At 47.0% G+C, this 14,462-nt stretch overlaps 1 protein-coding gene across 3 annotated transcripts in view; it reads left to right on the top strand.

The window, feature by feature from the left end:
* JARID2 (jumonji and AT-rich interaction domain containing 2) overlaps positions 1-14,462 on the top strand; it is a 671,808-nt gene that overhangs the window by 223,785 nt on the left and 433,561 nt on the right. For all 3 annotated transcript variants that reach the window (XM_085607031.1, XM_085607030.1, XM_085607032.1), the window contains exon 2: positions 11,147-11,279. In XM_085607031.1, the coding sequence (XP_085463157.1) occupies positions 11,147-11,279 (133 nt within the window). The remainder of the gene's footprint in view (positions 1-11,146; positions 11,280-14,462) is intronic.

Below are 14,462 nucleotides of genomic sequence, written 5' to 3' on the forward strand. Positions count from 1 at the left end.
GCAGCTGAAGGTAAGTTTCGTTTTTTTCATGTATTAGTTCGAACACCCCTCCTCCCACCACACGCAAGCTCCTTCCACCCACCCCACTACCCTTTATTTGTGGCGCTCTCCACTGAGTGGGAGGCATTCCGACCCCTTGGGTGGAATGTGCAGTCTGCAACCTCGGCCAAATAAATAGCAGTTACTACACTAAAATATGTTGTACATGTGTGTTGCCAAGTGGCACTTAACATTGCAGAGGGGGGAATTATTAAAGGACCTTGCAGCTCAATATCCCTGCCAAATCCCATGTTCATTAACCAACAGGCTATTATGGAACAAGATACATTCTGATTTTTATATATAATTTTTCTGCTTGAATATTTGTCTAGGGAGGCTGAAATATATTGTAAAGTGTGACCTCTAGTCTGAAGTGAACAAAGTCACTCTACCGGCTTAATCAAGCTGTTTTAGTTTCGTTCCTGAAAGTGTGCATATATGTTGCATGAACATGAAGACAAATGATGCTATAGGATAGTTGGTCACTAATAAACTGAGTTTCGTGTTACACACAGACTACAGGGGTTATTATATTGTGATAAGACCGTCCTATTTGGCAGCCAGATAGTATGACCTCTATATACGTTTTTGCTCATGCTTTGTAACCTCTTTGTTTTAACCATTCCTTACATGTTTCCAGATGTTAAGTGTCCTATTAAGTCTTCCAGTAGCTAACATGCTAGCAAATGTAACTCTAAAACATAACATTTTTTAACGATGTGGCCAGGAAAATCTAGCCCAAGGAAACTCATTTGCATCTTGGTTAAGAGTCTGTACCTAAACGTTCTGGTGGGTGAAGCACATAAATAGACCAGTTTGCCTGCCATGTAACCAGAAGCCCATGTAGAGCTCCTTCCAGGCATAATTCAACAGATCCAGCACTGGGTTTGTGTTTAACAAGGGCTCCTCCCCGCTTGTGACCATGATCAGTATTTGTATGCCCGAGAGTGTCTCGAACCCATGTAAAGTGTTTCTTTAGAGGGTGCAAGCCATTGCTTTAGACCTTTACAGAATTAAAACTTATTTTAGAGCCCCCCCCCCCCCCCCCCCAATTAGGCATAGAAATCAAACCCATTGAGTGCTGATCCTTGTTGTAGGATTCTTTTTGACCACTTTTTTATTTAATACCAATATATGTTGGCCAAAATGAAAGAGTAAGAGTATGTGTTTATCCTACCCACCTCTCATTGCGTTTCCAAAGGCCTGTCCTGATACCATGGTGCTCTATTAAGAATAAAGAGTAGGATGTTTTCTACTTACACTCTCTTGGAGTTCTTGGGTACTGAACATTGTTTGTTCACTTCTATGGGCAGTTTTATTAAATTTGTTTTTTTTAATTTTCATCAAAAACATCCCATAAAAAACGCAATTTCGGTGATCTTGATTTTTCACCAACAGAGCGTCTTTTCATCAACCATACCAAAGCCTTCACTATGCTTGTTCAACACAATTCAGTTCTTAGCAAACCTTTCATAAGAATGTCATCTGATGGATTCCATTACACTTTTTTCCCTCCTTGCACCTCCTACCTTCAAGGTGGTCTATTGTTCGGGCGTGTCCAACTAGTCTTCATTTCTGGCCACTGTGCAAGATCCTTCACCTCTTTGTCCTCCTTCCATGAAGCAGTCATATGCTGTTTGTCTGCCACTCCCCATTACATCAAGTCCCTCCTTCCACCAGGCAGCGGGGCATGGCCAATGTATTCCTATTCGCCTCTTAGCCAAGACTGTTCCCAATGATAACATATGTGATTCCACTTTACAGCCATTCTTAGCAGGAAATATCTCAAGAAGGTATTGCTATCATTTCGTGCATTACACCGGTATTCCTTCTCAAACTATCCCTCATGTCCCCCTAGAAATGCTCAAATTAAAGACAGCTCCACGGAATGTGCAGGAAATCTGCCCTCTGCGAGCCCCACCTACCACATGCTGGCACTTTTTCAGGATAAATCGTTGCCTGCTTTTTCGGGGTAGTGTAAGAAACTGAAATGTGTTAGTTTTAAATCGAACGTTAACGCGATGCATTTAACTCGCTTGCATGATTTCCTCCAGTCAGCGGTTTCGGGCAGGCTTCCCCCGCGGGGACACCGCGGACTGTCCAGTGCGACCTCCTGTGCCTCACAGAACGGACGCTCCCCGCCACTGCTCTGCCTCCGCTGCCTGACGCCTGATCTCCGCATCTTCTTCCCGCCACTTACCTGACGCCGCTGCCTGCCTCCGGATACCGCCTCCCGCTGACCCTCCCTCCCGGCTCCTTATTTATGTCACCCCCTCCGCGACCGCGCAGCGGACGCGCGCAGCAGGAGCGCCGATTGTGCGCCGAAGGTGCGCCAAAGGTAAGCCCGTATGCGCCCGTCCGCGCCTGGACCGCGCCCAGCGCCAGACCCCCTGGCCCCCGCGCCCGCCAGCCCCCCCGCAGGACCTACGACTTCGCTACGCTCATCGCACTCAAAACCGCCCGAGCCCCCGGATGCTACCGAGCGTCCCCGCGACGCACCCATGGACCCTTCGTCTGCCGAGCCTGCAACTTCTCCTGCCTCCAAACAAGCACCACGCCCACCAAGACGGACAACAGCAACCACCTCAAGTGCATCCTGATCAACACCCGCTCCGTCCACAGACACGCCGTGGAACTCTGGAACCTCCTCGACACCGCATCTCCAGACGTCGCCTTCCTCACAGAAACCTGGATGAACGACTCCTCAGCCCCCGACATCGCCATAGCCATCCCGGACGGCTACAAGATCATCAGGAGGGATCGCAACAACCAGACCGGAGGAGGGATCGCCATCGTACACAAAAGCACCATTCGCATCTCGACTGACTCCACCGACGCATTCAACACCGCCGAATACCTGCACTTCCAGATCCACACCGACCCCAAGACTACCCTCAGAGGCACCCTCATCTACAGACCCCCGGGACCACGCGCACAGTTCTGCGAAGACATCACAGACTTCATCAGCCCTCACGCCCTCCCCTCCGCCGACTACATCCTCCTCGGGGACCTCAACTTCCACCTGGAGAACAACAACGACTGCAACACGACCACCCTGCTGGACAACCTCGCCAACCTCGGACTCCAGCAACTGGTCAACACCCCAACCCACTACGCCGGCCACACGCTCGACCCCCTCTTCTCATCCAGCAAGCACGTCACCTTCAGCCACTGCACCGGACTCCACTGGACTGACCACAGCTGCGTCCACTTCAGCTTCAAGAAGAACACGGTCCACCACCACCCGAAGCAGGTTCCCCACAGAAACTGGAGCAAGATCACCGTCGACCAGCTCACCACCTCCCTCAGCCAGAACCCACCGGTCAGGACAACGGACCCTAACACAGCAGCCCTTGACCTCACGCAATGGCTGACCTCCTGTGCCAACGACCTCGCCCCACTGAAGAACCCACTCACCAGGCCCAGAAGCAAGAAAGCCCCCTGGTTCACCGACTAACTCAAGGACTCCAAGAAGGCCTGCCGCACCCTCGAGGGCCTGGCTCCTCGACAAGACCACCGACAACATGACCGCCCTCAAGCTCGCCACCCGCAGACATCACCAGCTCATCCGCACCACCAAGAAGAAATCTTTGAAGGAACGACTGGACAAGAACGCCCATGACAGCAAGGAGCTCTTCAACATCGTCAAGGAGTTCTCCAACCCCAGCACCGGCAACAACGACATCACTCCCTCGCAGGACCTCTGCGACTCCCTCGCCTCGTACTTCCACCGCAAGATCGCCGACATCCACAACAGTTTCGGCGCTCCACCCCCGCACCCATCGACCGAACCTACGCACCCCGCCGCTATCCTCCAGACATGGACCAAAGTGACCCCCGAAGACACGACACGCATGATGAACACCATCCACTCCGGATCTCCGACCGACCCATGCCCCCACCATGTCTTCAACAAGGCCGCCTCTACCATCGCACCCCACCTCCGAGACATCATCAACGCCTCCTTCGACACAGCCACCTTCCCGGAGAGCTGGAAGCACGCCGAGCTCAGCGCACTACTGAAGAAACCAACAGCGGACCCGACCGACCTCAAGAACTTCCGCCCAATCTCGCTCCTTCCATTCCCTGCCAAAGTCATCGAGAAGGTCGTCAACAAGCAGCTGGCCGCCTTCCTCGAGACGAACGGATCCCTCGACCCATCGCAATCCGGATTCAGAGCCAACCACAGCACCGAGACCGCCCTCATCGCAACCACCGACGACATCCGAGCCCTGCTCGACAAAGGTGAAACAGCGGCACTCATCCTCCTTGACCTCTCCGCAGCATTTGACACTGTCTGCCACCGCACCCTAGTCCAACGCCTTAACGACACCGGCATCCAGGGGAATGCTCTGGAATGGATCATCTCATACCTCTCCGGCAGAACACAGAGAGTACGCCTCCCTCCGTTCCGCTCTGAGGCCACCGAAGTCATCTGCGGCGTCCCGCAAGGATCGTCGCTCAGCCCTACTCTCTTCAACATCTACATGAAACGCCTCGCTGCCATCGCACGCCAACACAACCTCAACATCATTTCCTACGCCGATGACACCCAGCTGATTCTCTCCCTCACCAGAGACCCCGACACCGCCAAAGCCGACCTACACGAAGGGATGAAAGATGTCGCCGAATGGATGAACATCAGCCGCCTGAAGTTGAACACGGACAAGACAGAAGTCCTCATCCTGGGACCGTCGCCCTCCGCATGGGACGACTCCTGGTGGCCCCCGGCCCTGGGCACCGCACCCAAGCCAACGGACCACGCACGCAACTTGGGCGTCATCCTGGACTCCTCCCTATCGATGACCAGACAAGTCAACGCCGTCTCCTCATCTTGCTTCCACAACCTCCGCATGCTCCGCAAGATCTTCAGATGAATCCCGACCGAGACCAGGAAGACTGTCACCCAGGCCCTCGTCACCAGCAGACTAGACTACGGAAACACCCTCTACGCCGGTACAACAGCCAAGCTTCAGAAAAGACTTCAGCGTATCCAGAACGCCTCCGCCCGTCTCATCCTGGACGCCCCCCGACGCAGCCACATCTCGAGCCACCTGAGAGACCTGCACTGGCTCCCTGTCAACAAGAGGATCACGTTCAGACTCCTCACCCACGCACACAAATCCCTCCACGACCTGGGCCCAAGGTACCTCAACGACCGCCTGACCTTCTACACGCCCACCCGACAGCTACGATCCGCGAACCTCGCCCTCGCCGTCGTCCCTCGCATCCAGAGAGCCACCGCCGGAGGAAGATCCTTCTCCTACCTGGCGGCTAAGACATGGAACTCCCTGCCCGTCCACCTGCGGCTGACCCAGGACCACCTCGCCTTCAGGAAACCGCTCAAGACCTGGCTGTTCGAGCAGTAGCAGACCCTTGCATAACAAAGCATAAACCTTGAAATCAGGGATATGGTTTATTCTGGTCATCACAGAAAAATAAAAACATACCACTATGAGAGATTAGCCCTGGAATTTGTGAAAACAGATTCCGGGGTATACTATAGGTTTGAAGAATACTTCCGGAAAAATAAAATTAAAATATATTTGTTCCTGCATTATTAGAAAATAATATGCCGACTAAATAGCTCAAAAGGTCAACCAACTCAACATTATTCTTGAATTTACTTTCATTTATTTAAAGTTTTACATAGTGCAAACATGACCCGAAAGGGTATCAGAGCGCTTTACAATTGATCACGGTGAGAGAAACGTGCATGGTCGATATTAGAAATGGGTTTTCATTCAAATGGATGCCACAAAGATATGCAGGGGGGGGGGTTAAGTAATAAAAATAAAGAACCAATGATCCTTGATCTTACACATATTTTACCCATCACTTAACAGATTAAAAAATTAGTAAAAGTGAGATTGTTCTGAGAACTAGGCCTGTGGATTTCTACCCCCAAGCGCCTTGAGACCCTTCCGGGTGAGTAGTGCGCGATATAAATTCCATGATTGATTGATTGATTGATATCCTGTAGGACTGTTCTGTGCCTCCACCCCACCCTGTACCTATACATTATAAAGTTGCGGTATTAGTCGTTTGCCCCCAGCAAGGCTAAGGATTTGTTTTATATCCTAGACTGGTGAGCACCCAGAAATGTATTTCAGGTTGGCATTCTTGCATATTGCAAAAACTGCCCCACAGCCATCCCAAACATTTCGTGTGCTTGCTCAAACAACATAAGCCTGTTAGTCAAAAACAGGTTGTCCACCATATTGCAGCAACCCTCTGTTTATGGATAGGCTTAACGGACCATAATGGCAAATCTGCTGCGAACGGAAATCTTATGAGTATAGTGATTACCACTTTGTGCCACGACGCACACTCTTGTGAGATAGGAGGAACTCTGTGGTGTACCCCACCTCACCATGAAGGCAACGTGTAGTGTTCATATGTGGTCGCAAGAAGAGTGTTCTCCCAGTTAACACCAGCCCATTGCACTGTATGCCAGTACTCTGAGTAGTTTGATATTAAAAGCACCTTCTGTATTTGCTTTGTGGCACAATAGTATTGGAGTTTTAAAAGTCATCAAGCTTTTTTGTTGCTGTTGTAAAACCAGCTGCTTTCAGGGATGGGTTTCCAGGTGATTAACGTTGGGCGGTGTATATTGCTTATTTGTCGGTAGGGGGTATGTTAGAAATCCACAGGCCTAGTTCTCAGAACAATCTCACTTTTACTAATTTTTTAATCTGTTAAGTGATGGGTAAAATATGTGTAAGATCAAGGATCATTGGTTCTTTATTTTTATTACTTAACCCCCCCCCCTGCATATCTTTGTGGCATCCATTTGAATGAAAACCCATTTCTAATATCGACCATGCACGTTTCTCTCACCGTGATCAATTGTAAAGCGCTCTGATACCCTTTCGGGTCATGTTTGCACTATGTAAAACTTTAAATAAATGAAAGTAAATTCAAGAATAATGTTGAGTTGGTTGAGCTTTTGAGCTATTTAGTCGGCATATTATTTTCTAATAATGCAGGAACAAATATATTTTAATTTTATTTTTCCGGAAGTATTCTTCAAACCTATAGTATACCCCGGAATCTGTTTTCACAAATTCCAGGGCTAATCTCTCATAGTGGTATGTTTTTATTTTTCTGTGATGACCAGAATAAACCATATCCCTGATTTCAAGGTTTATGCTTTGTTATGCAAGTGCAGCAGCAGCAAGAAAGGGCATCAATATGTGAGGTTTGCTGGTGTTGCAACCACTCCTTCAACCAATGTCTGTTTGAACTCCTTTTTGTACCAGATGAGGTGTACCCTTGCCTCCTGCTGCTGAGATTTGGAAAAGAGCAGTACATCTACTTGAAAGTTGAATTGGAAAGAATCCATACACCAGGTCAACATGAATGTTTTTACTGTTGAACCGGATTACTGTGTACACCTCTGGTGATACATTTATTTTTCTCCGTTGTGTCTGTTGCATTTTAAAACTTAATCTAGTATGCTCAGTCTAGAGACAAGTGGAAATTTAAAAAGGGCCTTGATTGTACAGTCTGTTGCAACTGCTGTCAAAGGCCGCCTGAAGCCACGCAAGTCAATCCACCTACATCAGCTGAATTATGTTGCAGTTTAAGAATTGTCTCATTCGCAGGGTGTAGGATTTTATTTCAGAAGCAGTCTCTCTCGCGCGCACCCTCTCTCCAGCGCACCCTCTCTCCAGCGCACCCTCTCTCCAATGCTGAGCAAATCTTTTTGGTCTGTTTGCATCTAGCACAGAGGTGCTGTTTCCATCTTGGGAACAAGAGCTGCTCAGTCGTCGCAGAAGAAAGTGCATTAGACTTTGAAGGCTGCAGGGTGCAAAGAGACACATGTCTCGTACTTAACACACAACAGCAGCCTATAAAGCTGAATAGGACCTTATCAATTCTGGGAGCATAAGGGTGGCAAAACCTTACTATGCAAGCTAGTTTTCTTTTGACTGCCATGAATGTTGTATTCCTCAAACTCTTCTAAGTTCACTTAACCGGTATGAAGTTTGCCTGTAAAGGGGGTTGCTGGTTTGTGTAGGAATTGCTGCCAAATGCTTAGTCGGTATTTTTTTTGTATAATCCTTACTGATGGTTTTGCAGTTCCTTAGTGAGGAACCAGGGTGTTTATTTTACCCTACTCCGAGGCACTCCTTTTATCGAGGTCTGCCAGACAGTTGCGATTTCAACCTGTGTCCTGAAGTCTGCCTAGGCTTCGAAGGTTGTGTAACCTGAAAGAGAGTTCTGCTGACAGAGGGATTCGGGCAACCTGTGATGGTCTGCTAATATAAAAACACCAGAAACCGAGCTTGCATAAAAAGCGACATTCCAGTGCTATACTGGTTTGAGTGCCTTACAGAGAAAATGGAAATAGAAGAACTCCAGATCGCTAGAAAGTCTATTTGGAGCTTCAATACTTATAGAAACCACCATAAGACGTGGCACAATCTTTTTTTTATTTTTATTAATTAATATTAATTGTAGTTGCTGAAAATGGCAGAACATAATCTGAGGAGAATGACTATAAAGACTTGATTAAAGATACCCGTACCATTGGCAACAAATACATCGAAGATGATCGTAAATAAAATTAGGGAATTGTCCTGAAAATTTAATTCCAAAGGGATACCTAAGGAGTAAATTATGGAAGCGAGCTTTCTGAGTTATAATTTTGTAATGATAAGCATGGATTGACTGTAGTCTGATGCTTCTTCCAACTCAATATCAAAAAGGCTTATCAAACATTCAGATGGGTCTTTAAAAAATGTTTTTATGGTAATTGGGTCTTGACGCCGATTGAACATTTATCTGGTATGTGAGGACGTCATACAAGACAACACGTATACTTTGTTTTGCTGTTCATCTTTGGAAACCAATGCGGTGTGCTGCAACTGGTGCAATGGCTGTTGGCTTCTTGTGCAATATGTAAATGAACAATCTACATTGTAATCTTTGAACTTTTTTTTTTAAATTCCATGTGGAGTGTATAAGCTCTCTCAACTTGGGTTGTCTTCTATGCCAAGTATTAAACATTCATTCATTTTAGGTATCATAAAGTGTCTGATAGTCTGCACTGAAATTATTTTCAGCCTGGTAGCAGCTTGTCCTTGACTAGTGCCATGCTAATGGTGAGCTGGGTAATGAAAGAACCTGTTCATCCTCACCGCATTAATACACTGGACACTTGTGTATATCCCATGTTGCTTGCCCTCAGGTCCCCCATCATCCCTCACTGGCTAACTGGTAATTTAAATGGACATTAGCAAAGTGTGCCCAGAATTTTGTGCATTTTTTCAATACCTCCAATTGCAGCACGCTCCTTGTGCAGCATTCACATTGCGTGTCTGCCAGCACTATTTGCTGATACATAAATGAATCCACAACATACCAGCCTATAAGGCCACTAATTCAGATTGTTACGACATCTGGTCATGTGACATGGTGTTCCTCCTGTTACCTTCTATGCGCCTTACTGCAATGCAGTTTCAAAGAGCCTACATCCCTTCTGCCAAGGCGCCCACGGACTCTGGCGTGCCGCGCCTATGAATGTGTGCTGGTCCCTGCGGAAGGAGCAGGGCCGGTGTCGGCGGCGAGTGACGCCACCGGCAGCAGTCCCTAACACGCTCTGGCATTGATCCTCCCGGTGCATTAAGGACTTCCGAGTCAGAAGGGAACCAACTTGTGCTGGACCCGGCCCCTTTTAAAGGGGTGGCGGAGCAACAAAGCATTCTGTTCACCACTCGCCACTCCATCCGACAATGCGCTGCTGGCTGCCCCAGCGGAGGCTGAAAATCTAACCTTTTCTTGTCCTGCCCACAATCCCCTGAGGCAGCAGATTGTCTTGTGTGAATGTCTGGTTTCTGTTGCTGTGCCACCTGACGTTTTAATTTTCCTTTTCAGATGTGGAATTTGGGTAAATGTTCTACGGTTTGTTGCAATTGTCCTGTCTAACCTATTTTTCTTGCAGTGGTCAGTATGTGTCATATTTTCTACGATAGTATCCTTTGTCTGTGGTAAGGTCCTGATTGGTGGGGTATTTACGGTCCTTAGAAGGCATCCCCATTGTTAATGTGGATAGGTGGGAGACCGCAGTCTCTCAGGGACCTCCAGGGGGCACTTTTGTAAAGACGGCTAGAGGGTGCGTCGGGTGGGGGAGTGCACGCTTCCAACAGGCCTATACGGCCAATCCCCGCATGGATGTCAAGCTAGAAGCACAGCTCCTTAGGGGGTGGTAACTTTCTGGGCAGATGGGCCTCCCGTGCAAGGTCACTCCAGGGGGACCTCACTGGTATTTGGACCAGTCATGAACTTACGCTTGGGCTCAATGCAGGATATGCAGAGACAGTGTATAGTTTACGATTAGGAATGGCTATGTATTACAGTCTCTGTTAAGTTTAGCCATCCACGAATATGTAAATAATACTGTATGCAGTGTTATGGGGGTTTTTGCTTATTCATGTGAAATGCTAAATTTTTATGATGTATTGTGTGTAATTAAATAGGGCCGGGGTTGCTACGACCCCTAACCCAAAAAGTTCTGACTGCATTTGTGTGTGATCTGTGCCTCGGGTAAGGGGGGAGAATGCTGGTGGGGAGATCCTGGGGTAGATGATCTGGGGTCTGCTATCAAATCACGGTGTTTGGAGGAGGGGACTCTGCAATACCTGACCATAGTCCTAGACCTAAAAAACTAATTTGCAAACGCTTACACAGGTGATGAAACCTTGGCTTGCTCACTGCTTGCCCAGTTACAGTGTTGGCTTTTATTTACTTTACAAACAATTCTAGCCATGGGATCATTAAGGTATTTTCACATCAGTATTTGTATCACCGGGGGAGTGGAATTTACGCTCCTCGCATGTTCACAGTCCACAGTAAGGCAAAACTGCTCAATAAGTTAACGCTCGTCACTGACATCTGCAGTGATCTACAGCTCATTGTTAGCATTCCATCCTTTTGGAGTCGATAAATGTAATAACATTCAGTTTGATAGTTGTAACATGTTATGTACAGTGTTAAGCAACGGCTTAAGCGTGCTATGCAGCAAAATATAAAGGTATTTGAATGCCCTTTGTTAAGCAGTGCCATTCGGTTTCATTAAAATTGTTATTTTTCGTTTTATTAGGATGACAGTGACGGTATCCCATGGTCAGAAGATAGAATGCTGCGGAAGGTCCTTTACCTGTCTCTCAAAGAATTCAAGACCGCTCAGAAGAGACAGATTGATGACATTAGCGGGATTTTCAAAAGCCCAAACGGTAAGCAGCATAAATAGTGCACAAACCTGACTGGAAAACTGCAACTAGCATGTATGGAAGAGATGGAATCTAGTAGCATGAATATTTATTCTGGTGGTGTTTGGGAGTACTTCAGTGTCTCCAATGGCTATTGTATAGCAGTAGCGCGGATGTTTTCTCCATCCAGTGGGTGGGTGTCCACTGCCTCAACCGGGATTGAGGGATGGGTTTGTGACCCTGGTCCAGTCTCCTGGAGTGCGAGTTGTTCGATATTTAGGCTTTTGAAAGTGCTACGAAGTCTAAATAGCAAGATGAAGCACTATATACCAGCTGGGCCAGTACATACTTTAAAATGGAGACGTAAGCCTTTTTGGGCTTAACTTGCTGGCTGGCCGAATATAGAAACATCAGTTTGTAGAAAACCTTTTTTTGAGCAGTACGATAACCTTTCCTTAGCCTTTTAAAGATAACGTTTCTGTCTTTACTCTGCAGATTTTTGTGCACACAAAAAAAACCAAACACAACGGTCATTCACAATGGGTATTCCTCAACATTTATTCACATAAATGTTTTAACTTGTGTTTCATGCTCTGCATGCGCGTCCTCTGTTAGGAATCCCAGGTCGCATTCTCTGCCAGTCATTGTTGCAAGTCTTTTCTTTGCTGCATGTGGAAAGTTCAAGCATGGTTCACTTCCATGTATGCTATTCAGCAACACTTTGTCCACAAATAAGAGCACATGGAAAATGAGGTATTTTCATTCGGAGGCAAGATTTGTTAATTGAATCTTAATATAGCGCATGGTTCAACCCCGAAGGGACATCTCGGCGCTCTGACAGGCAGGAGATGAGAGAGGCAACTAGCTAAAACAGCCACATTTTAAGATGTTTTTTAAAACCGTAAAAACTAGGACAAGCACAAATAAACAGAGGGAGCTTATTCCAGTGGTGTTGGGCGAGATAGGAAAATGCCCGGCCACCATATTTTGATCTATGAATGCACCGAGGATGTAGCAGGAGTTGATTTTTAGGTCTTCAGTTCCTATCAGGAAGCTATGCAGTAAGTCTGTCCTGAAGATATTTTGGACCTAAGCCTGACAGATTTGTAAGTCAAGCAGAGGAGTTTTAAACCCTGCTCTCTTTTTTTGTATTGCAATTCTTTATTAAGAACTAACAAGGATGCACAGCATGGATAATCGTCATCCTCCAAATAGGTACAGTAACTATGTACAATAATAACATGGATGGAAGGGTACATTATATTTAGGGCTCCCGGTTTTATGGTATATATTTTTTTAACATATCTGTCTGCATTTTACATATTTATTTTTTGGGCCATTTTATCTGTGTTTATCCATATTTATTTAGTGTATAAATGAAGTTGTAAAACTGTACATTTCCATATTTAACTGATAGGACACACACTCATACTTTGATGTCTGTCATCATTTAGGTATTTACGCTGACAAATATTATGTAATAATATATCCACTGAATATTTGCATTATACCACATATGTATGTTGACATATGCCATTATTTAAAGATATTTCATCCTGTTTTTTAATTTCCCATGCTGTCCAACTGCTCAGCTATTAGGCTACAATTCATGAAAGACCGCTCCGAGTCATTTAAAAGAAGCACAATTTTCTGTATTTATCCACTTTTAAAAGTAAATGCAGACAGAAAACACATTGTTTTCTGTCGTTCTTTATCTGTAAAAAATCAGTAAAAACGAAAAACAGGGAGCCTTAATCCTATTTAACGGTGAGGAGTGAGAGGTGGGGGGAGTGGAAAGGGGAGGGAACTGCACGGAGCAGGGGAAGCAGACAAAAGGTATGAGCTGGGTACTCCCTGGGGGGGTGCCCACATACATACATTTGGGGGCAGTATTAATGAACATGGAGGGGGGGGGGGGGGCAGGGGAATTCCGGGCATCTATATGCAGGTGATGAGTTACCAGGTATCTGGTGTCCGTGTCTCTAATATCGAGTCGGCTCCCCTAAGGGTGCTATCTGAGATGTCCTTGGTAACACCTGTTTGCGGTCTGGGGGACGGGTAAAGGGTATTCCTGGGGAGATAGACCTATATTTTAAGGAGCGAGTATACGGGGGCGGCAGTGGTATGGTTGGAGCTGTGCACCTTCATGTATGTGTGAGAGTGGGGTGGGTGATGGGAGTGTGTAGTTGGTAAGGAGGGGGGGTTCCTGGTGGATGGCAGCTATTTCTGCCATGCCTGCTATCATTGATGTAGGCATATGTCACTGCCAAAATGAGTGCGGGCTATGGAGAGTGGGGGATGCGCAGTTCTATCCGGCGGTGTTGGTGATCGCCTCTGCTGTCATAAGTATGGAGGGGGGGGGAAGGGCATTTTACTGAGGGTCTGCAGGTCTGCATGACCAGGGCGGGTGGGGGAGGAGGGAAGGTGAGGGAGGGGACTGTTGTAGGGCGGGAGTGTTGTAGGGCGGGAGAGGTTGTGAGGGGGGTTGGTCATATTTAGGGTTGTAGGAGGGGGGAAGGCGAAGAGAAGACGTGGCTAACACTAGCAGGGACAAGGCGACAGAGGAGCAGGGCTCTCTTTTTAATGGGGAGTCAATTGAGGCCTCTAAGCATGGGAGCCTACAGTGTCTTTGGCGGCATGTTGTTGACCATGCGGGCAGCGGTGTTTTGAAGTACCTACATTTTGGCTACAAGGAAATCATTTATAGCGAGGAACAGGGCATTGCTGTAATCCAAGAGGCTGATGATTAATGCCTGGAAAAGTGTCCTCAGAGAACTCAAAGGAAGCCACTGAAAGATTTTCCTAACCATGCGCAGTATGCCAAAGCAAGAGTCACAGGTGGAAGTTATCTGGTTTTTCATGGACAGAGTGTCGTCCAGAAGTATACCCAGATTCCTGGCTGTTCTGCTGAGCACAGGGCCAAGTTCAGCCAGTTACCAGCCATTTGACCAATAGAGTTGGGCTTTACTAAACCGAAGAATCTATGTTTTGCCCCTATTCAATTGAAGACAGTTGTGGGACATCCAGATGGCTGTTTTCTTCATGCATGCGTTAAATCGCTGTTTTACTTTCTCAATGTCATGCCCGAACGAGATAACCAATTGGGTGTCGTCTGCATAGGAAAGTATTTCAAACCCACAAGACTTGGCCAACTGGGCTGGGTGAGGGGGTGCACATAGATGTTGAAAAGCGTGGGGTTCAAGGAGG

This window comes from Triturus cristatus, chromosome 5_2 (assembly GCF_964204655.1).
Source record: "Triturus cristatus chromosome 5_2, aTriCri1.1, whole genome shotgun sequence".
Classification (NCBI taxonomy): Eukaryota; Metazoa; Chordata; class Amphibia; order Caudata; family Salamandridae; genus Triturus; species Triturus cristatus.